Source organism: Lepisosteus platostomus, chromosome 10 (genome assembly GCF_059453375.1).
Source record: "Lepisosteus platostomus isolate fLepPlt1 chromosome 10, fLepPlt1.hap1, whole genome shotgun sequence".
Classification (NCBI taxonomy): domain Eukaryota; kingdom Metazoa; phylum Chordata; class Actinopteri; order Semionotiformes; family Lepisosteidae; genus Lepisosteus; species Lepisosteus platostomus.
Window position 1 is genome coordinate 46,875,376 of NC_142620.1, and position 23,915 is coordinate 46,899,290.

At 36.0% G+C, this 23,915-nt stretch overlaps 3 protein-coding genes across 4 annotated transcripts; all 3 read right to left on the reverse strand.

Annotated features, from left to right (window-relative positions):
- Positions 1-1,382: 1,382 nt before the first annotated feature.
- Positions 1,383-12,607, reverse strand: amer1 (APC membrane recruitment protein 1). Its single transcript, XM_088596753.1, has 2 exons — positions 12,434-12,607; positions 1,383-8,028 (listed from the first exon to the last, which is right to left on the reverse strand). Exon 2 carries the CDS (start codon positions 7,926-7,928, stop codon positions 4,494-4,496), a length of 3,435 nt encoding a protein of 1,144 aa, XP_088452879.1. The 5' UTR covers positions 7,929-8,028; positions 12,434-12,607; the 3' UTR covers positions 1,383-4,493.
- A 3,313-nt stretch (positions 12,608-15,920) lies between these two features.
- Positions 15,921-19,221, reverse strand: asb12a (ankyrin repeat and SOCS box containing 12a). Its single transcript, XM_088596758.1, has 3 exons — positions 18,878-19,221; positions 17,659-18,424; positions 15,921-16,916 (listed from the first exon to the last, which is right to left on the reverse strand). The coding sequence occupies exons 1-3, from the start codon at positions 18,893-18,895 to the stop codon at positions 16,783-16,785; spliced, it is 918 nt and encodes a 305-aa protein (XP_088452884.1). The 5' UTR covers positions 18,896-19,221; the 3' UTR covers positions 15,921-16,782.
- Positions 19,222-19,724: 503 nt separating this feature from the next.
- LOC148653811 (ankyrin repeat and SOCS box protein 12-like) lies at positions 19,725-23,167 on the reverse strand. Of its 2 annotated transcripts, none has more exons than XM_088596756.1 (3): positions 22,941-23,167; positions 21,741-22,587; positions 19,725-21,264 (listed from the first exon to the last, which is right to left on the reverse strand). In XM_088596756.1, the coding sequence occupies exons 2-3, from the start codon at positions 22,549-22,551 to the stop codon at positions 21,131-21,133; spliced, it is 945 nt and encodes a 314-aa protein (XP_088452882.1). In that variant the 5' UTR covers positions 22,552-22,587; positions 22,941-23,167; the 3' UTR covers positions 19,725-21,130. The 2 variants fall into 2 exon arrangements, with proteins under 2 accessions (XP_088452882.1, XP_088452883.1); XM_088596757.1 differs by lacking the exon at positions 22,941-23,167 and adding an exon at positions 22,817-22,906.
- Between the last annotated feature and the right edge of the window lie 748 nt (positions 23,168-23,915).

Sequence of the window (23,915 nt, forward strand, 5' to 3'; positions counted from 1 at the left end):
TGAGACATAGAGGGCAAGTCTCATTTTCTAGATCCTTAGTTTTATCATACGATATGCACGAAACATGGCTGTACACCCCCCATATGAATAAATTCAATCTGGAAATACCTGCATTGTTAATATCAGTGTTTCTATGAATGATAAAAATGTACAGGTGCAGAAAAAATGAAATGCCTTGGTAAATACCAGGTATATAGACAGTAAGGGATTCCACACGTTTATAGTTGCTGCATTGACAAAATACCATCTAAGCATGCTTGGGGTCATGTATAAAAATGCTGGAAGGGCCTGTTTACCTATTTATAGACAGCATAGTTGCAAGAGGAGACCTTAATGACTTTAAAAGGGGTTATGATTGTTGAGGCACACCTGGCAGGAGTTTCAGAGACCAAGATAGCCCAACTTGCTGATGTTTCATGGGCAGCAATGTCTAAGGTGATGGCAGCATGGAGCTCCGAGAGAATTACATCATCAGTAATGGGCACCAATAGGAGGAAAGTGCATATTCCAGGACCGTGGTATCCGTGCATTAATTCAAAGTGCAAGGCAAAACAGGTGCGCAACTGAATGCAAATTCTAACCTGGGGCACAAGCAGACAGTTCCATCACAAATAGTTTACTGAAAACTCCACAGACTGGGAAACCACAATCAGACTGCAGAGCACAAACGTATCCCACCTCGCAATGCATCCAATGATTAAAATGAGTAAAATTAAAAGGCAAAGTCAGTACAATGCTAATTGCAACACTTCTCGTCTGCTAAGTTTTCCATGATGACAATCTATGCTATACACTGAGCACCATTGGTTTGATTAATATGATCCCGGTATCATCCATACTGTATGTCATGGCCTTCTCGGTGACCAGATCTGATCTCAGTCGGGCATTTATAAGATATTCTGGAACACTCAAAACAGCATTTTACTGTATACCGCTATCAACCAGGTGTGAGTAGAGGGACCTTCTTGTGGAAAAATTAAAATAAACCTGCATCCATCCTGCAGAATTCCCAATGCTAGTCTATGTCGTACCACAAACAGACCATTCTGACATTATCCTTTTGAGTGATTTTACATTGGTCTTCCCATTTTTTGTACACTACCTGTGCACCAATTTAAAAAAGTACATCTAACACAAAGACATAAATACACTTTAATGCATAACTGAATTTTGCCCATATTAGGTGTATATCCTACTTTTGTTAAAATTGTATTTAAGAAAATCACTGTATGAAATCTAAAACATTTTAAAAACTGCATTGCAAAACAAACTCAGATAAAAATTAGATTCCTGATTTATTTCAGCATCTTCATATTGATAAATGTATCACAGACACCTTTGGACACCTCATTAAATTCATGCAAATAAGTACCACATTCAAGTATTGTGCAGTGTTCAAGTTTATTTTAATAGCTTGCTGCTTACAATGCCTGTCTGACACAACATTTACAAGTTCAGGGTACAATGCATCTGACACTAGACATCCGCTAAGAAATTAAAAGTCAGGGGTAAAAATGGATTTCAGTGCCTTTTTTAATTAAATACAGTCTCTTTGAACATTACACCAGGAAACTAAAAGGTACAAAAGCAGGGCTCAAATCTAAATGTAAAAGTATAAAAACTCTTTATCAGTACAGAAACTTTTTAATGGCACTTTAGCTCCACTAACTGAAAGTGGTGGAGATTTTTTTAATTTTCTGATATACATGTTTTTATAAGAACAGTTAAAATGTTAATCATGAACAGCAAATAAGGCAAGTCAAACTAACAATCTTAAACACACTTTCTAAAAAAGAAGCTTGTAAATTCAGATTGGTGAATTCAGCAGGAAATCTTTTCCTAACAGCATACTGACAAGGAAATGAAGTAAAACAGCAACGACTAGATATCAGGGCTGAAAGGGAATAATGTACGACTGTTGGTTTTACAGGTTAAAAAGGAAGAAAACCATGTGGAGGAGGAACCACTCAAAGTTTTTATAGCTTATAATGGCTTCTTTATTAAAGGTTTGGCTTAAATGAATTAGAACTATTTTATTGATAACTATAAAGAATATCCAAAAAAGCATTCTTTCAAGGAGATTTTAACTTCTTCCTAGCAATATATGGTGATGTTAAAGAACTAATGGTCTAGAATAACATGATAATTCAAGATACTAGTATGTAAACCACTTTTAAACATTTGAAATTCCATACTGGGATATATTTTGCATGAATGACAGAACCCATGATGGAGTAGATTTCAGTTTCATACCTATTAGAAGGGTCTTTTTTCACTAGCCTGTCTTAAACAAAAACCACCGTGTAACATTCTAAACATTATATTAAGATCCACAGCAGAAAAAAAACATACCTATAGCAATAAAGAGACAGTGATCCAGTTACAGCACAACAAAACTCACCTTGGAATAGCGACACTTTGCTAATTAACTATTTTATAGCAGGCATTTCTACATCTACTTAAAGGATATTCCATAAAAAAAATTCCAATTGCATTAAAATGGAAAAGGCACTTGAATGTGGCCAGATACAATATAATAGTCAGATATTTAAAATGGTAGTCAAAACAAACCGCAAAGCTCACTGATGTTAACATTATTCCAATTAAATGGTATACCACACTGGACCACACTGATTTCAAGGCAGACTAAAAAAAGTATACAATCTGTTCTGCAGTAACTGCATTAGTTCTAAAACATTCTATAGCTGATAATGTCAGTAATGGGACAAATCATTCGACTGAGAAGGCATTTACATCCTTAGATCTTTTGAAATAAAAATCATCTATAATGACTGGACCAAAGATTTAATAGCTCAAAGTTATTCTTTAAGTTGAATTTGAAACTTCTCACCAGTAACAACAAAAATCAAAGTTTTTATGACCGATTTAATTTGTCGTTTCTGGATTTTTTCATTTTTGAAAGTGATGGTGAAGACTTGTTGGTACTAAATGATGACATCAACATTCATTGTTTCATGGGAGTTAACCAAAACTGAATTTTAATGATAAAAAAGACTGACATTAGCCATTTTAAAAGACTGCAAAAGTCTACACAATGACTTAGGCTAAAGACATTCAATTCTTAAAAGAAAATGAAACATCACAAAACTTTACTTTTGGAATGATCTGCCAGTCACTTTAGTGTTCTAAGAGGAAAATAAAACTTCATGTGTTTTGGGTTTTAATTTCTTGATGCCACTGCTGTGAACACTTCAACAGTTTTGATTTTCAGAAAAAGGAGCCGTTATTGTATACAAATGTACTGGTGTTTCAGTCAAAAACTTAGATGGCCACTCATGGAACTACATGAATTCGACCAAGAAGTTAAGAGAACATTAACCTCTTTGATTTCTTGTTTCTAGCAGACAATTTGAGACAAAACCCACAAAATAGCTTACTGCAGGATGCTTATATCTGAAAGCAGAAAATGCTACTGTAAAACTTCCTAGGAAATATATAGCATCTCTATTGTACACACAGCAAGACTAGGGCAAACAACATTTTCCCCTCGCATGAAAGACAGAGGTTGTATTAAATATATACGGTACACAATACCGGCAACAACAAACGTACTTTTTAAATTGTAAACAGCACCAAATTAAAAATGTAAACTTTTAAAAATATTTAGCATATAAAATAAGCCTCCAGAAAAAGCTCCCCATGTAACAACTTCAAAAGAAGAAAAAAAAACATGTAAGAAACAGCTGCAGTTTGGTAATCAGACCTCAGGAAGGTATAAAAAACAATGTATACTTTTTCATCTTAGAACTACATACAGCTGCTACTGAATGAAAAAAAGTATTCAAATTCATGAAAACAGTCCTCATATTACACACCAGTGCTGTATCATTGACTGTGAACTGAAGTATACAGATACTCTACTTAAAGAATAAAATATCTATAGTATTAACACTTCTACATAAACATGCCTTCTAAAATGAGGCAATTTTTTTCAGCTTGGGAGTAAAATGCAATCCAAAGAAAGCACTTTCTTTCCAAGGAACGTTAGCTTGATTTTCCTAATAAATATTAATTTACCAATTAATAAGATACATTAACTAAATGCTTTTAGGTCTCTGAAATAAAATTAATAACCTGTGAAAATACTGACTAGATGAACCACTATATGAAGTACAAAAACATATACGATAACATGACCATGACAACATTATTGTAAGGTTTGAATTTCCACAACCAATTCAAAGCAGCACTGCTTGTCTGCAAGAAAAATACAATCCAAAAGATTAATTTTATGAGTTAAAGTCAAAATACAGTAAACTTAATCTGAAGACTTTCTGGTAGCAGTTGTATATAAAAGACTACCTCCAAAATATCTGCCACATTTTTACTGTACTAAAAATTAGAGATACTGTACTAGCTGATCAGCAAAGTAAACATACTGTGAAGTGTCTTTGGTGACATTTGACATTGGTGAAGATAGTCCACACAAAATATTTTTAAAAATCCAGAAGTCTTGTAAAATAGTGAGGATTTTATGTAGTGTTATTATTACATCCAACAGGTACTACCATTTCAAGTTCATTTCTGCCTTTGCTGGTAAACTCTTGCTGTTCTTCAGAGTGTGCTAGTTTTAAGGTTTCATTGGTGGCCGAGCAAAAATGGGGCACTCCCTGGGTGATCCCAACAGGCTTGATTTTGGTAGGCTGATGGGAAACTTCAGGGAACTGCATCAGGCGAGGCTTACAGGAGAAGTAAGCCTCACGTCTGTCATCTAATGGTGTAACATGAGCCTTATTCTTACAGAAGGTCCCAGTCGAATTTGATTTAAGATGAGAGGGGCAGTCACCAGATTGCAAAGAGAGGTGAGATGGTCTTGCCATCTGCCGTGGGCTCAAAAGTATAGGATTACAAGCACCCTTCTCTTGCGACATCCTCTTCGAAATCCAAAGATTATTTTTTGGGTTTTGAGAACAACCTCTTAACTGAATATCCTTTTGGCCGTTTGCTGGCTTGAGTCGTTCCGTTTCAATTGAACTAAAACTCTGGGCGTGCCCTATTCTTTTTTCTTCTGCCACAGGCATTGTGAAGCTGCATACAGGCTCTTGCTGCCTTGACCTTATAGCGCTAGCATTTTGTCTTAATTCTGAGCTGGCTGATTGACCATTCCTTTTCTTTTCTGAGGACCAGTAAAGAGATGAAGCTTTCCTTGAGTCCCATTCAGATCTGGAAACTGGAATAAACTGAGTAATGTCCCTGGATTGTACCGGATATACATCACCCAGGTCAAATTCCAAGCTGTCGGTGTCTAGCGACCTGCTCCTCCTGTTCAATGATAAAGGAGACGGCATTGGAGGACTCACTCTACTTAAGCTAAGATGCCGAGGGAGACTGGCAACCCCCCAGCTATTACTGAGAAAGGAACTCTGTTCATAGAATTCAAACATTCGGTCATCACATTCAGCAAAGGCATCCTTCTGCAAGTAGCTTTCATCATAGGCCTCAAAGGGGGATGAGATATCTTCATCGGTAACCATGTCCATCTGACGATCACATTCCCCTTCATTTTCCATATCCACCACATCAAATGTGACCATTGCAGGAAGTACCTGCACATTCTGTGCAAAGGAAGAGCCTGAATCAGCACTGCCAAGACCTTCAGTGAGGTTGCTGAAGAAAGAAGAGTGTTTTGTGAAGTCAACTAATGCTTGAGAAAAACAAACAGCTTGGTCATACTCAGGTTCACTCTTACTGCTACTGGAAGAACAAATGCTTTCTTTATTTTCAGACTGAATGCATCGTCTATTTCCATGCTCAGAGTATGGATCTTGATCTTTCAATTGGTGTGAGTTTTTCAACAACTGTGTGCCAGTAATTCCAGCTGTTGGGTTTACATCTAGTGGAGGCCTGCCAATCACTTTTTGATTATGAAGATCTCCATTGTAGGGACACATCTGATTACTTCTGCTAATTTCTATAATGTTGCTGGATTCTGGAAGGATACCTTTTGCTGTTCTAATTTGCATCTGTGGAACTACCTGCTCCCCTTTAAGGCTAGCTTGATGTTTTTTGTTCAGTTTAGGGATACATTCAATGATGCTTTTGTCAGTGTAAAATCTGCTCTTAGACAACGCGACTTGATCTTTAATGCAGGACTTTTTCATGCCTTGCAGTTCATGGCAAATGATTTCCTGTTGTATCTTTGCTAGCCTGGCTTCTTCAGTTTCCATGAGGCCAGCTTTAATGGGAAAACCCTGGTATAATTTTGAACCTGTGCTCTGCAAAGTTAAACCTAAAAACTCCAAGGCTTCTGGTGTGGGTGGCTGAGTCTCAAAGGAGAGTTCATCTTCAAGAGGGGGGCTCATGAGGCTATCATCAGGCTCATAGAGTTCATAAAGGGCATCCCCACTGTAACTATCCCTTGGAAGTCTATCCTTTCTGATTTGACTCAGGCTATCTCCTCCATCATCATCAGGCCCTGGAGTGGTAGAATCATAGTATCCCTCATCACTGTTGGGGACCGATTCCTGCTGGTCACTTTGTGGAGTCAAGATGTCACCTGATGAATGGGTGGTTTCTACAACAGCTCGGAGGAAAGAAGGATTAGCAGAACCATCCAGATGTGGACAGGGAATAGCAGGGGCCTCAGGAATCATTTGAAGGTTGGTGTCATGCTCCATTAAATTTGGCTGTTGGCTGGGAGTATAGCAAACATCTGCAGCAGCTTCATTATCCCACACGTCCTGCAGGTAATTCTCATCAACTTCATCAGGAGTTGCCATTTCTTCCCCTCCTCCCTGGTATGTGACATAACAAGAGCTCCTCTTCCCAGCATTACGATTTCTTTCAGCTGAAATTGTGCTTTCAGCTACGCTGTCATCGTCTTGGTCAGCAATGATGTCTCCACACCCTGTCAGTGAATCAAAGCTCTTCAAAGAGGCAACATCCCCAAATATTAAGCTAATTTGATCAGAGGAATTAACAGAGGGTGGATCGTTATCTATACAGTCAGGATTCACATCAGGGAAACAGGTGACCTTGGAGTCTGTGCACAGTGTTGTTCCACCTACATTAAGGATCTCGGCTATCTCAGCTTGTGCATGCTCAACATTTTTTACAATCTGATCTTCATGCAAGGGTTCTGTATGGTCTGTATCACCTTTGGCTACACTATTTTCCAAAACAATGTCATCTTCAGCACATTCAGGCATACCAATTAAAGTCTCTCTACTATTCTGCATAACAGGCAGATTAGTTCCTGCCGAACAGTCTTGACGCTCGGTCTCAAGTTTGCTGGTACTTGACTGACGAGCAGCCAGTGAGTCTTTAAGATTCTCTCCAGACACCTCAGTGGAATTACTTTTTTCAGAATCAACAGCTTTATTCTTTTTGTGCCTCCTAATGCTGCTAAACAGCCCCTTTAATCCTCTCTTGGGACGGGGGAAGGATGAAGACTTGTCTGTACTTAGCTTGCCATCACAGAACTCTGAGTTTGGCGAGAGTGAAGTGTCCACGTTGGGAAATTCTGGCCTCTTACAGGGATCATTTACTAAATGAGCACTTTGGGAGCTTGTGAGCATCCTGACAGTCAAACTTTTCTGGCAGTGGTATTCAAAGTCTCCTGCTGGAACATCACCTGCTCTTTTACCATCCTCCCAGCTCACTTCTGTGATACAATCGTGAGTTTTGCTCTTGCTCATTCCCTTTTTAGATGACACTTTTCCATGACCTTTGTTTCTTCCTCCAAAGAAACTAGGCAAGGTGCAAATACTCTTCCTTCCCCCAAACAGTTTGAAAGCAGTTTTCTTAAGCTTTCCGGGAGGCTGTTGCTCAGGAGCACCACCTTCAACAGACTCGGATGGTTTGTCTGCCTCAAGCTCCAGGGCAGAACTCCCGCTGGCCGTTTCCTCACAGCCAGCAGACAAAGGCTTTGTTCCAGCTGTCTGTTCACTTCCTGTACTAGGCTCCATGGCAACCACGTTTACAGGAGGATGCGTTCAACTATAAATGTGGGTGAAAATGGTGGTGCCAAAGCCTCCTTTAGAAAGAATGTGTGGTGCCATTTTTTCTCTGTAAAACAAAGTAATAACAATTTAGTATATATATACACACACACACATCATGAAACTCTTTCAGTTGTCAGTACATCTCAAATTATTATGCTTTTCAAGATATTAAAAATCAAAGATTTTTTATGAGACTTCTACAACATAAAGTTTCTGACATACACTTTATCTGAGGAACATTTCCACTTAATAAAGCAGTCAGAATTACATTTTTCAGACTTTTTCCTCCCCTCATGAGTTCTTTAATTAAATGAAATAACTGAAATCCTACAACTTGGCTGTCGGTCAAGAACAAAAGTCCAAAACTGCTAGCTCAGCAAGAATGGAAAATGTAGCAAAACTTATTCATAATCTCACAGACTTTATACCATCAATGCATATTAAGGTAAAAAAGGTCAGACAATTGATGGGCCAAATAAGCAAATAAATTAAACACCATTTTATTTGCTTATTTGTGTACTATAATCCTGCTCAAATCATTGTACCCCAACAAAACCTCGTTTAGCATTCTGAGTTTTAACAGAAATATAATAGCGATTGTGATGTCAGCTGTCCATTTCATTAAAAGTCAACGAAAAATCAAGAAACTGGCCTTAGAGTGAAAGATTAATATCTTAGTCGTGGATTTTACATGGTGGATTTTGCTCAGTACATCACTGCCAAAATGATTAACTCTGAAATGATCTTTTAGAGGACACTTTTAAGTTTATTGATGACACAGTAATATTTTTAATTGACTACAGCCTTCATTATCCAAAAGAAGAGTCTTTAGTAAAATTTTCATTTTGTTCAAGAAAAAGCATTAAACACAAAAGACAGAAAAAAGCTAGAGTTTCTGGACTTCTTGGCTCAGAGGCTGAAGTAGCGACTAGACTTTCACATGGAGATGTGGTTATAACATTGGGAACTAAAGAGTCTTAGTAAATAAGTGTGAATTACACCCCAAACAGAGAAATCTGTCATTAGAAGAGTTTATGCTGCTTTCACCATTATTTACTGAATAGCTGTAACACTATTATATTAATGAGCATGAAAGTTCGCCATTGATTTCTACAGTAAATAGGACATCAATCTCATCTCTGCACTTAAACTGATAGACTAGTTTAACTACTATAAAATGTTTATTGATTAAATGCCTCAATATTCTTCTAAAAAATATTAACATAAGTTAAATTAACAATTCATCTAAAAACCTTTAAAATGAAGACACAGAAAAGCCATATTTGGAAATTAAATTAGCTATCATATCGTTGTTTTTATTACTTTAAAATTCACAACTATTTTCTGCAAAAAAGAAAACATGATTTTACAATGCACAGCCATTATCTGTTTTTCTGCCTCACCGTCTGTCTTAATTCCACTAGAAAACCACCAATATTATTTAAACTGAAATAAAGTGTTTCTAAAGGTGCTTATTAATTTACATTTAGCTACTATCTAAAGCATGTAAAGACAACACAGCAAAACTGTGTTCAAATCCATCTTTTAAAACAAAATTACTGCAAACAGCTTCAGAAATCTGAAGTAGGATTTTAACAAAACTCCTACTTTGTGGACTAGAAGCTTTTAAACCTCTAAGTACAAAAGTACATTTTTTCTTGGGTTTAATATTGAAATTGCACAAAAAGAACACTAATGACATCTTTATATCCACTGTGATTGATTACAATTCATACAGTATCTCATGGACCTGAATCCTACAGAGGGATGCTACAAAAGAACATTCAAGACTACAAACGCAGAATCAAATAATTTATATAAGAACATGTCATCAGAGACATCAACACTATCCTGCAGGTGTCCAGCTGGAGAGGTCAAAAATTGCCCGAAGCACAAAACCATTAAAGTACACAGAGAACTGCAGAGCATCTGCACAGCATTGCAAAAGTGGGAAGAACAATATGTTTTTAAAATAATTTTACAGACCTCATTGAAAAAAGAAAATATTTGCTTGGACTTGAATTATATATTTTTTGTTTTTAAATGATTCTTCCTAAAATCACGTTTTTTAAATGAAGAAAGTTCAGCACTGCATCACTGACATGAGGTTTAGGAGAACACCAAGATTAATTTAATAACCACCATTCAAAGTCTAAACAAATAATAATAGGCTACAAGATTAACTGTGCACAAGCTTAGGGTTTTTTTTTTTCATTTTAGGATGAAAAAAATTTTCATCTTTTCATCTTAAGATGATTTTTTTCATCTTCAACATGTTTTCTAAAATGTTAGAAAACAAATTTATCAATGTTTCAACATAAAAAAAATTCCAGAAATAATTGGCCTAATTACTCCTTTAAAAATTAAGTGATGTTAAACAATCCTGTATCTTAGGACCAAAAGTCAATAAGAACTCCAGTTTGAGAATTTTAACATGGTAACTAAAAACATAAAACTTCAAGAATGTAAAACAATGTTATTGCTTTTTTCTTTCCTAAATGCCTAGAAATCTAGGTTAACATTGTTGAAGCTAAATGACTGAAACCAAAGTCATACATTATTAAAGATCATGATCAAGACTGAGCAAAACTACTCCTTTGACACAAACAAAAGGTGTCTGAGTTCCAAAAGAAAATAATTTACAGCTATTTACAATGCCATATAATAAGCACGATTTTGCAAGAAAGTAGCTTTCTCAAATTAAAATGAAAACAGCATTTCCAGCCAAGGACTGCTTTTAGGCATTCGCATTTTACAGAATTTTTAAGTTTATTTTTTTCTGCTGTTCTTTCAGAACTAACATGAGGGATTCAGAACATATACCTGGACGACGACAAATGGGATTGGTCTTTAAGTTTTAATTTTGGATACTGCATGCAATGTAGCAGGTCAATACTCGAGCCCATTCCTGTTGAGGAGTCTGTCACTGATGTCTAAAAACTGAAGGTCCAAATTGCTTCAAGTAAGGAATTCTGTATCCAACTTGAATATCCACCCTTGTAGTAACTACACATACTTGTACGTTTCAAAAGGTCCATTGTAAAAAGACAATAAAAGGATTTATTTTCAAATCAAACCAAAATGCTTGGTCATTTCACAAACTGACTTTCAGACAAAGGTATAAAAAAGATAAGAAAAGGCTAAGTTAAACCTCATTTCATAAACTCAGAAAATATAATCAACTCTGGTTACATGTAGCATTGTCCTACCCTTTGAAAGTTAGTTTACACTTCTGTGCCGTCTTCTCCTAAGACAAGGTTGTTTTCAATGCTCTGTGAATACAACCATCACTAATGCCTTAATAAGAACACAGACTTTAGTAACAGCACAGATATCTGAAGAACAGTTTCAATTCAAGTTTTACTCTCAGTCAAAAACCTCGTGAGGCTTATCTTTAACAGTGAAAACTTTTTTTGGTAAGAGACCTCATCAAAACAAAGCCCCAAAATTGAACAACTAATGAACTATTTATAGTCGTCTGAGAAAAAATAGATTTAATTTTTGTATATTATCAATTCAAACATGTACATATGAACTCCGTTTTCCCTAAATTGTATAATAGTAGATTAACAAAAAGTATTAAATATTTTAAAGAGATTAGCAAGTTTTAAAAATAGAATCTTTTATTGCCTATTTTTAATACCTTAAAAGTTATTTACATTCAAACCTAGATTATACTTAAACCTTAATGTAGAAATACCATACAAGGAAGATAATTGAAAAAGGATATATTTAAAGTTTTTCGCCAGTACCTCTTTGCGTTTGTCTCTTGGAACGGCATTTTGTTCACATTGCATAATTTAACTGAAACTCCATTTTAACTCCATTGTATGTTTTAGAACTCAAGGGACATAAAATGCGTTATTAACGTTCACTAGTTTTTTAAGCCATTTTTTCCCATTTATGCAAGATGAATACTGTGGGGTTTTTTAGCACACAGCAGCTGCACAGCCGACCACAACAAAGCTGAACTCAACACAGCTGCAGAAAGGCCTACTCTTCCTATGTGCTTCAGTTGTACTGTTCGGATTTGTAAAGAAAAGAGCAAAAATGTCAGCATTAACATGATGAATATCCCAGCCCAAATAGAAACGAATTAGTATTTATCCACCTTTAACAACTAGATAGAATGTAAAATTACATTGATGACCGGGAAATCAGTGTTTAACCTCCACGTTGTTTTGCAATGCGTCCCACCGAACACAAACACACTGTTGATAGAATAGTAGAAATGCAACGTAAATCCAGTGACAAATTTGTGCATGCTGCGAAACAACTCGACCTCCAACGCCAATACAAAATCGTTAGGATTGCAACCCCATTTTGATCCTGACAACAAGGTACCCTTTATTTTTTCAATCGCAAAGGTAACCGTTGCAAAGGGAACTCAGTTACCATTCGTTTAAATACCATTTTTACCCTGACGTATTCACGATGGGGAATGAAAGATAGGAAAGAATATGTCTCACCTGGTAGATACATTCTGATAATATTCGCAACATGTTCTGGAATAACTGAAGGTTCTAAATCCGGTTCACTTTTTGTTTGATCCCTGTTCGTTCCTTCCTTCCCACCAACTCGACTCCAGTTGGAGCAGCTTGGTGCTGAGCGACTACAAACTACAAATACAAATTTAAGGCGGTACCGTTTTAAGAAAGTCAGATTGAAGGGAGCAACATGCCTATTAGAAACCCCAAAGAGGGGGTTTTGGCCAATCCTACGAAGAGGCGGGATGGGAGCGTTCATTCTGTTTATCGGAGAAAGGAACCACTACCAGGCACGATCAACTGTTAGCAAGGCGACAGATGGAGCTTGTGTGTATCGCTACATGTTGCTGTACTGGTTCTATTGTTTCCTATATGATGATGTGGGGAAAAAGGTGAAGATTTCGTAAGGAAAAGGTGGTACTGTTAGAGATCTTTAATGCCTTTCATGAAATTCAATTTCTGTGGGAAAGGTCCGCCAATACCATGAATGCAAATGAAGAACGCTCGTTTTTTACACTTAATCCATTTTGTAATTAAACGATTTGATTGAAGACCACCTTACATAGTTTATGTGCAATCAGTAAATAAGACGTATTTTTTATTTGTGTTAGAATCCAGTTAATATAACGAGCTAGACTTTACTACATTTTTGTACTGATTTTTATAAATATTCCATTGTAAAGTATGTTTACAATAGGTCGCCTAATATAATTCCTAAATTTGTCCCTAGAGCACCCCTGAAGCAGTTTTTTGAGGAAACCAAAAAACATATTTTTTGGGTTCTACCTGAGTTCTTAAGATTACGCTAATTATTTTAGCGTAATTATTTCTTTATGAATATTTTTAAGTGCATGCAGCTCTTTGAAATTCAGCATTTAAGTAGAATTGTAAGTGGTATCAACCCTGTAATTTCTGAATTTCAGAACTCATTCATGTGTAAGCTGAAATGTAAGCTATTGGACTGCTGCAGAAGAAAAAGAAAGCTTAATTATAAGACATTGTCCTCACTACCTATGGTTGTTCATTCTAGATTGAAACCTATTTGAGAGCTCTCCAGACAGAAATAAGGGAGTAAATTCTGAATGCTGAAATACATAAGAACAGTACATAAAGGGTAACAAGAGTCCAAACAAACAGGTCAATTAAAACCATCTGTTAGGATCACTGATTATCAACCAAGGTGGAATGCAAACCACTGATATATACTGTAGTGTACAGAGATTAGAAACTTACAGTGGTCAATTAAAATCAACAAAATTTAAAACATAGAAATTAAGTAAACACAAGAGTTTGCAAACTAGAGGAAGACAATACGGCTCATCTAGCATGTTTGGTTTTTATTCACTAGGTTTATGCACAAAGTACATTCATCCTAGTGAATGCTCGTGTCATAATGTTGACAGTTTGTTAAACAGTACATATTATTTTTTTAGCATAAAGCTTGTTTTTAAAGGATCTCATCTAGCCATTTCTTGAAAGAAGCCAGACTATTGGCTTCAACAAAATGGCTGGCTAACTTGTTCCATACACCCACACCCTTTGGTGTAAAGAAGTGCCTCCTGTTCTCGGTTTTAAATACACCTCCCTGTAGTTTCCAGTTATGTCTTCTCTGGTTGATTGTGTCTAACTGTTGATACAGAGTTCATTGGGTTGACCTTGTGAATGTCTTTGAATATTTGAATACTTGAAACAACTCCCTTCATATTCTTCTGTATTTGAGATTAGAGTCATTTAGCTATTTTAGCCTGTCAGAATATTATTTTCATTTGACTTCATGAATGTACCTTGTTGCTCTTCTGTGGACTAATTGCAGAACAGCAGTATATACTGTATATATTACAGAACAAGAAATAGGTTTATTCCATGCTGAAAAGAGAAGAGAGAAAACACAATATTCTTTTGTATTGTTGTGGCACAAGCGGAACACAATACACTAAATTATGTCACACTTGTATAATTTTAGCATGACATCTCATGATTTAAATTGTATGTTTTTGAACTACATACCCAACCATTTCGTTTGCTTCCCCATATGGTCAAATATAGCGGTAGGCCAGGTCTAACCTACAAATCTCACATGTTCGGAACAAGTGACAAGTTGTGGTCAGAGGCTCAGCTGTGATTTAACTTGCATCTTGTTTAAGCCTGCATATTCGATACACCAAGCAAGTCTTTCTTTGGTGATTCAACTATATCAGTACTTCTTTCCAATCATATTGCCCCTGTTTGAGGTCACATATGTACTGCAGTCTGTTGGTGTTCCCTGATCCATCAGAGTAGTTATATCTCCCACAATAGCTACTTTCTCCTGCTTTAAATCATAATATCTGTTTGACCAATATAGATTCTGAGACCCATGATTTATAGGGTTTAAGGTCCTCTGCCTGGCTGTTCTTTTTGAACACCTCCATCTTTCCTCTCTAATTTTATGTATCCATTGATGTTGCTATCATTACTCTCTCTTTGTTAACCATATTGCTGTGATTATGTTTACATCATAATTTGCTGTAAGTATCTCTATTGCTTGTATTTTTTTTCCATGTGGTTCTGCTCTGTTTCTTCCAAACTTATTTTATTTGGAAGATCCCACATTCAGTTATACTTCCAATGTTTTTGAAGTTCTGCAAATTCAAAATTACTATAAGAGTGTTTCCAGTGGCTAAGAAAGTTGAAGCCTTCTTTTTCAACAGACCCTGCACATAGTCTGGTGTTGTATTGAAAAAAAAAATAGTTTATACTACCGTGTGCCGTGCTAATGACAGGTGATGTTTTTTTTTCTGCTGCATGACTTCCATGGTGATTCTGACCTAACACATTAAGAAAACCAACCTTCTTTATAGAATCAATTGCAAATAAATACCTACTGTATCCATACCATTATTTTCTTTTTGTTAAGCTCCAGATTTTAAAGCTATAATAATCTAAATAGTATCAGTAGTGTACTTACCAATCAAAATCAACACACAGGGTGCTGTAATACAAGTAATACAACATTAATTACATGTTTTTAATTCTTAATTTTTTTCCATAATAGATGCAACAGGATGACCATCCAGTTTGCTGTTAAAGAAATAATCTACTGAAAATCTTGTTGTGCTATTGTATAACTCATTTTAAATTCCACAGAGAAGATACACGGAAGTCATACCTAAATATTTTAGACATCATGTTATAAATAAATAAAAGACTAATAATGTATATTAACATTATGTCCTGCCCACTCAAAACTACCATTGTGTGTCTTTACATTGCACAATCTTGGTCTTGTTTAAGTTCCTCAAGACCACTTTTCCAAGTAGGACACCTAGTGGCTACTAATAAAATTGTGATTTCCTTTGCAAAGCAGAAAAATTACTTTGTAGTTTAATTCATTCAAATCCTTCAAAAGGCAGAGCTGTAGATTAAGAATGAATTGTGTTTGCAACCACAATGAACAGGAGCAAATTCAATCCATTTTGACAAATTAATGTGAAATGCTGCAGAACTAAGCTTTTATTGTGATGTCACAGACACTCTTACAAAGTAGAAACAAAGGGACATGGCTTGCAATTAATCGTTTACAAGGAAACATTGACAAGATATTCTACTTTAATAAGCAATTACATATTATTTCTAGAAAGGTAAAAAAAAACATTTAAGAAAAGTCTCAGATAAAAATTAATGACAATATTTAAAAGTATGACACTTTACCACATTCTTTTGTTTTCACTACACAGTACACAATACAATTTATATAAATAGTACAAAAATTCCTATGAAAGAAAGCTTAAAAGATCCTTAGCTAATTAGAATTGGATGAACATTTTTGCTTGATGCTGTAAAGCACAAAACACTTCAGGACTAAAAGATAGTCAAATTAATCGAATGGAATTTATAACGAAATTGACAACAGCCAATTCAATCTGCCCCAGCTGTCAGTGATTAGAAATCAATCCTGATTTTTCCTAACCTAAACATCATAAATACTATGCATAACGCTCTTGTCTCCCTCACATATGCATTTTGTAACCCTCCACCCTATCTCCACCTCTGCAGCTGGCCCTTGGACACTCCTCACTCTGCTTGAGTGTCCCAGCCTCCTCTTCCTATGACCAGGAGGTTAAGCTAAATTACTGTAACAAAACACCCAATAAACATTTTAATTACACCTAGTTCTTGGGTGTTGTTATTCCTAGGGAGAGCTATTTTAAAAGTAAAGTATTTTACTCCTGCAAAAAAAATCCAACTCATTTTTATGCCGTGGTTACACATGAATAACATGGCACCGTTCATATTTAAAAGGCACAGCTGCCTACAGTACATCAATAAAGTTACAGAGCTGGATGTCTCATTCAGATCCCATGCTTCAAGTACTTCTTCAGGCTTGGTGGTATGTCTAGGTGATCCATACAATGTGTTCTGTTGATAATTTTCAGATGCCTTCGGATAGCAAGCCTGCATTGAGACATAAGAGTTCTTGGACAACCTAAAAGAAACAAAACAAAACAAATACTGTCACCTGCAAAGTTAAACGCACACAATTTTCTATTAGAAACTTTTTTGGCAGCATCAAGAGATAATGTAAAATTTTAACTACATTCAAAGATAAACTAATATGATTAACGGTGATATTAAACTCAAATACATATGAGTTGGGAGTATTTATTATAATCTAACTCATCCAGTACAAATCAGTGTCTGTGATTTTAACAAATCTTTTTTTTAAATCTGATTTTGTGGGTAAAATTAAGTTGTAAATAAAACTTATTCAACATTTTAAATAAAATTAGTAATTAAATTCAAACACTGGAAACTGAACATTCTAAGGATGGTACAAATGGCATTATTGAAAATAGTTACAAAACACAAAGTAAACATGTTTACTATATTAGATGAAGTGAGCTACTCATAATTTAATCTCCATTTATTTGCAATTCTGTATGTATGTACTGTATATTAAACATAATTGAATTTCATCGTAGTATGTGTCTATAGGAGAACTGTTCAGAATTTAGAATAATTATAAGGTATATTATCAGAAAGAAGGAGTTGCTTACCGAAAAAGTGAGTTTCTTACCATAACCCTATTTTGGGGTTTATAATCCCTTTTGCAAACCTTTTTAAAGATATCAAGTGACTTAAATCAAACCTGACAAACAGACATCCTGTATACTCCTGTGTGCAAGCAATATGCAATAACAGTTATGATTATAATAGTTTATTCTCACCTCTTTCATACAGCAATAATTCCACAGCTTCATTTTGCTTTGTAGATTTTTCTATAATGAGTGTGGGAAGGTAAACATTTGCCCCAAAATCTATCAACATTTGGACGAACTCAACCCCACATCCACGTCGAAGGCACAGCTCTAGCACTGTCTTGGGTTGTCTGATCCTTTTGAACAGCTTTTCATCAACGCAGTTGTAATTTGGATCTGCACCATAAAGGAGAAGAATTCTGAAACACTCCAGGTGGCCATAAATTGCAGAAATATAGAGAGGGCCACTGGAAACAGCACTGTCTGGAGCCCAGAACAGAAATTTAGATTTTGCATTGACCTCAGCACCATAATGCACAAGTTCCCTCAAAATTTCCACATCTCCATCTCTGGCTGCAGTCAGCACTGGAAAACAGTTGTTGTACAAGCTGCCATTAGGGTTAGCCCCAGCCTTCAGAAGGGCCTGGACACAGTCCAGATGCTTGCCGCTGACAGCAGTGAAGAGAGGAGTCTGGGCCTTGACATCCAAACTGTCCACCTCAGCACCGTGAGCCAACAGGACCTCTAAACACCTCAGGTGACCTCGAGATGCGGCCATGCGGAGTGGGGTGCCAGGAATACCCCAACCATTCCTGCTGTTGATGAACTTCCTGTATCTTTCCTGGGAGAGAAGCTTTGCAAGGTGTTTGTCGTCATCGTTAGACACCGCCTGGTGGAGCTCACTTCTTTCACCGTTGTCTTCGAGCTCTTCTTTGGGATGAAGCAGCAAAAGGAGCTTGGAAAAACAGAGCTAGAGGTAGGCATTGTCCAGAGTGTATTCTTAAATTATAGTCTCAACTGGCACAGCTTAATGCAGATGTTTATTAGAAGTATTTTAGTGTGGGGATGGAGGTTGAGGGGATAAGATGATTATGACAAGCAGAGCATAACTTGCAAATATGGACATATGTTCTCATGATGTTCACAACACAACCTAATTCTAACTCAACACTACAACAACCAATAATAACAAAATAGCAGGACATAAGATAAACGAGAGCTCCTTAATAAGATCTTCAAAACTAACGAGGGTCATCTCTAAGGGATAAATAAAGATGTTTCCACAAACACATCTGCATAGAGCCGTAGTAACCAGATATCCAGAAGTGAGATTTGCAACATTATCAACGGAGAAAACAATGCATCACCTTAACATTAAAAGAAGACGAAAGTACATAAGAGAAGTTACCTCTCTGATTGTTGTCATTTATTATATTTCCATCAACTCAAAGCATACATCGAATGCGTCAACGATCACGGTCAAAAAGAGTCGAAGCCCTTGATGTAAACAACAGGACAACAGTTCTCACAACATACAATAAAAACAGAAAATTTTACTACGTTTTTATCAGCACAATAGTGTGCTAGGGGATATAATAATCGACATCACTCGTCTTGTTTCTTAATATGACGAGATAATTCTACTATATAGTTAATATAGTAGCGTGATGCTAGCTAATAGATAAAATTAAATAACAACTGTACAACAACCACATCCGGTTTTTCCTTCCGTTCACTCTGGCTTTTCCCCTGCTTTAGTTGACATTTGATTCGCTACTAGCGTTATACGAATCATTATTGACACTACAACAACCCAATAAGGACATACAGTCTTGGCCAATAGGAGAAGGTTCGGCAATGCACCAAGTTGCAGTTCCTTTTGATTCCATACTTTACAGAAAAAAGAAAAGCGTCGCGTAATTTTTAGCAGATTTAAATAGCCTATAACTTTTTCAAATATTTAACGTCAGTGCAACATAGGTTAAAACTCTAAGAATCCGATGTCTCACTTCTCTTTGTAAAATGTGATTTATAAAATTCCTTCATTTTACAAGCTCAATACAATACTACATAGATGGCTAAATACCAAACAAAATGAATACCATTAGAACTGTTTTTATGGAAGGAACCAGAGTTTCACATGGGAAGCTTAAATCCTAGTAAAAACAAGACAATTGGGAAAAACTATATTTTGCTCTAATGCTGATTTGAGTAAAGTAATAACCCGGTCATGTTAATAAAAACAACAATGTTCATCAGATGCAGAAAGTATTTATTTTGCAGATGATAACTTCAAACGTGAATACTTTTAAAAAAGAGACGAATAGTAATGGACTAATAAGACACAACTAACAGTTCCTTCTTCCGGTGAATTAAATAATGTGGGCACGAAGATAATGCGGGTTTCAAAAATGAAATGTAATCTTAACTATGATACTAGAGCAAACCAACTATATTTGGACCAAAATGTTTTCAGATAAAATAAAAATACTGGCAACAACTAACTTTAACTAGGAACTAAATAAGTAAAACATTTATATTACAATAACGTAGCGATTCCGTCATTACAATGAATTTCATTCAAAATTAATTCACGTAACATATAAAATGTCACCACTCCTAGGTAACCAAAATATTTAACAGGTCTCAGAAGTGTTAACAGACAATAAACTGATTTTCCTGTGTATTCACTCTCCTGTGTAAACTAAACTAAAATTATATGAAGAAAAAGTCTTTTGCTTTAGCGAAATTGCATCTTTTAAAGAGTTAAATCAATCTATGTGTTCAATCTTGATGAACAGAAATTATTTTGGATGAATGAATAGAGAATGTCAAGGCAGTTTAAGAAAATACATAAAGCTGGTAAACATTAAGGACAGGTATGATCTCAATTTGAATACGATTTGATATTCTATATATTGAATTCATTCTCTGTCTAACATATAATTAAAGAACATACAGACTGGAGAACAATGTTAAGCTCGGTTTTTGTGTGTGGTATTTTCATATTTCTAGTTATTTTAAAGCTCAACCTCCTGACTGTAGTTAGAATTTAAAAAATCAGTACCATACTATTAAAAGACACCTTGGATGACTGTGAAGATCTTTAAAAAACGTTTTGAATCCATATGGACACACAGCATATTCCTGTTTTAACCACAATTGTCTATCTTATGTCTAAGTGACAATAAACAAGCAAAAGTTCACTCTGGATGGTGCAGTGGTTAGCATGACTGCCTTGCAGTGCTAGGGCACTGGGCTCAGTTCTGGACTTGGGCTGGTGTCTGCATGGATTTTGTATTTTCTCCCTGTGTTTGAGTGGATTTCCTATGAGTGCTGTGGTTTCCTCCCACAGTCCAAAGACATACTGTTAGGTTAATTAGCTTCTGAGAAAATTAGCCTTGGTCTGAGTGTACATGTCTGTCTGTGCCCGTTGCTTGCTGGCTTAAAACCTGGATCCGCCTTGGTTCTGAATTGGATAAAGAAATTGGATGGATTGAGCTCACTGTTTAAACAATTGCATCACAATTAAAATGATTTGAATTGAATTTCAGAACAATCTTTCAGGGAAGAAGAGTTTTCTTAACACACGTATTACATGTGGCTTTGAACTAGTGTATCCATGGCGCAGCAATTAAGTATTGCTGAGTTTCAGCTGTAGTTAGGTCCCATGTTTCAAATAGTTCCTCAGGAGTGGTGGGATGTCCAGGCAGTACATGGAATGCATTCTGTTGACTTTAAAGAGGTACCTTCGAATTGCTAGTCTTGACTGAGACATCAGAGTTTTGGGGCAAACTGTAAAACAACAGAGAACCGTTAACTACGCCTATATTATAGCATGAAAGCAAGTAAGTTAAAACATACATATTCATAATTTCAACATATTCAAATTAAACTAACATTGATGTAGTCTGATTCATATATTAATATTAGTGACTGATACTATGTGTTCCATTGTATTTTTTAAGGGCATCTGCAATATTAGAGCAAAATGCTCCATTGTTGACAAAGAGTTTCTATTCAAATGTAGAATTGTAAAATAATATTATTTTTACTGAGCATGTTGTTGTCATTTGAAGTTGTTCTATTACTGAGGAAACTGGATCATGAGTTCCATTTCCTAGCAGCAAGAGGCTGTGGAATTTGTGTTAATAAATTTAATATTAATATTTAATATTGGTTATATACTATTGTATTAATGGTTTTATTAGTATGGCTTCATATTAACATGTTATATTAATATGCATTAATAGGAGAGAAAATATGCTCACCTCTTTCTTTTATTAATAGCACTATCGCTTCATTTTGCTTTGTTGTTTTTTCTATAATGAGATTTGGCAGGTAAACATTTGCTCCAAAGTCTATCAAGAGTTGGATATACTCAACTCCACAGCCATATCTGAGGCACATCTCCAGCACTGTCTTGGGCTGTTTGATTCTAGCAAGGAGCTTTTCCTCAGTACAATTATAGTTCGGATCTGCACCATGTAGCAGAAGCAATTTAAAACAGTCCAGATGTCCATAAACTGCAGAAAGGTAAAGTGGGCCACCACAGGATGCTGCGTTTGAGGCCCACTCAGGAACTTTTGATCTAACATTGACCTCAGCACCATACTGCAGAAGTTCCCTCAAAATGTCCACATCTCCTTCTCTGGCTGCAGTCAGCACTGGGGAGCAGTTGTTGTACAAGCTGCCATTAGGGTTAGCCCCAGCCTTCAGAAGGGCCTGGACACAGTCCAGATGCTTGCCGCTGACAGCAGTGAAGAGAGGAGTCTGGGCCTTGACGTCCAAGCTGTCCACCTCAGCACCGTGAGCCAACAGGACCTCTAAACACCTCAGGTGACCTCGAGATGCAGCCATGCGGAGTGGGGTGCCAGGAATACCCCAACCACTCCTGCTGTTGATGAACGTCCTGTATCTTTCCTGGGAGAGAAGCTCAGTGAGGAGTTTATCATCATCGTTAGACACCGCCTGGTTGAGTTCTTGTCTTTCACCATTGTCCTCCTCTTCCCTTGGCTGAAGCATGGAAAAAATCTTGGAAATGTCTACTAAACTCATGTTTACTGCTGTCACAAGTACCATTATTCACACCAGTGGCTCCATTCTTTAAGACAATGCCTGAAAATATGGGAGAAAAAAAAATTAAACATGAGCTACAATAATTAAACATAAACATTGTACTAATCAAACATGAATAATTAAAATAATTATTTTTTATTAAATTACAAAAAATACATGAATATCATATGATATAGTACCTACATCCTGTGATATAATAAACTACCAAACAAGATGTCTAACTACATATTTCATTGTACATTTTAAATAATAAGCAATTTAACTATACCACAGATCAACAGAATTGTGCAGTGCCACAAGCGTGGGAGTATTCAAGACAACATATCCATACAAAAGAGAAGGCTCATGCTGGTGCCTTAATACATACATACATATATATACAAACAGCTTACCGTGTTGAAAATTAGCTGCCACCATTACCGATGACTTAACAAAAGAAACTCTGATGATGTTGTTGATGACGATATCCTATCCATCATCCATGGATTTGGCAACTAGTTTGATTAAAAACTAAGGACTAAAGTTTCTTTTTCTGTTATGGTAGTAACAAACACCCTGAAGCAAAGTGTTTCACTGACTGAAATACCTTAGGAACACAGAATAGCTTGGTCATCAGGGGGGGCTAATTTTAGCCTTCAGATTGATCCCCCTAAACTTCCATTCTTGGAGAGCTGTAACTTGGAGAGTAAATTTAGATAGGTGATAGGCATGCACTACTGTTGGCTTAGTTCAGATGACAACACACAGACAGATACCACATTTGTTTCTAAAAACTGGTTTCAAAAGAAAATATATAGTACATGCATACATTTTTACTTGTTGAAAATAGGTCTGATATATATTTTGTGGATGACTATACTAATATTCTAGCTTATAAATACTAAGGTTTACTAAAATGCCAAATTTACTAAACATCTGAGAGAATGTTTTATTCAATATTCTATTTTTAAAGGGTCTTTTACTATTTGTATGGAACAGAAAAACTGATCTCCAAAAAAAGCAATATGTAAAAAATGTTCTGTATATCTTCCAAATTCAGAAAAATAAAGTTAATTCTGACAGGTCATATAGTGTAATTGCTAATATAGACATAATTTAAGGACAGAGAAGAGTTAACATACACTAGTTCTAAACACTTTCCATGGTATTGCCATCTTGTGAAAGCCTTCAGCTGTCAAGCTCTCTGAGTTATGGATTACAGTCAGCTGTTTCAGACACTGCCAAGCTTTTCATGGTAGGAAATCTTGAGCTACAAAAAAATGCTGAATGGTTCTAGTACATGCTCTTCTGAAACACCCTTTTCATTTTTTTTCCAATATTAAATCATTTTTACTCCCCTTTACTTCCTATGGAAGCTAGTCACCAAA

Excerpts from the sequence above, each read along its gene's own strand:
- amer1 (XM_088596753.1), bottom strand. The coding sequence starts at position 7,928 with ATGGAGCCTAGTACAGGAAGTGAACAGACAGCTGGAACAAAGCCTTTG.
- asb12a (XM_088596758.1), bottom strand. Across the intron at positions 16,917-17,658 it reads ATTATTGCTGTATGAAAGAG|GTTGTCCAAGAACTCTTATG; the intron begins GTGAGAATAAAC and ends TGTTTCTTTTAG.
- LOC148653811 (XM_088596756.1), bottom strand. The coding sequence starts at position 22,551 with ATGGTACTTGTGACAGCAGTAAACATGAGTTTAGTAGACATTTCCAAG. Across the intron at positions 21,265-21,740 it reads GCTATTAATAAAAGAAAGAG|TTTGCCCCAAAACTCTGATG; the intron begins GTGAGCATATTT and ends GTTGTTTTACAG.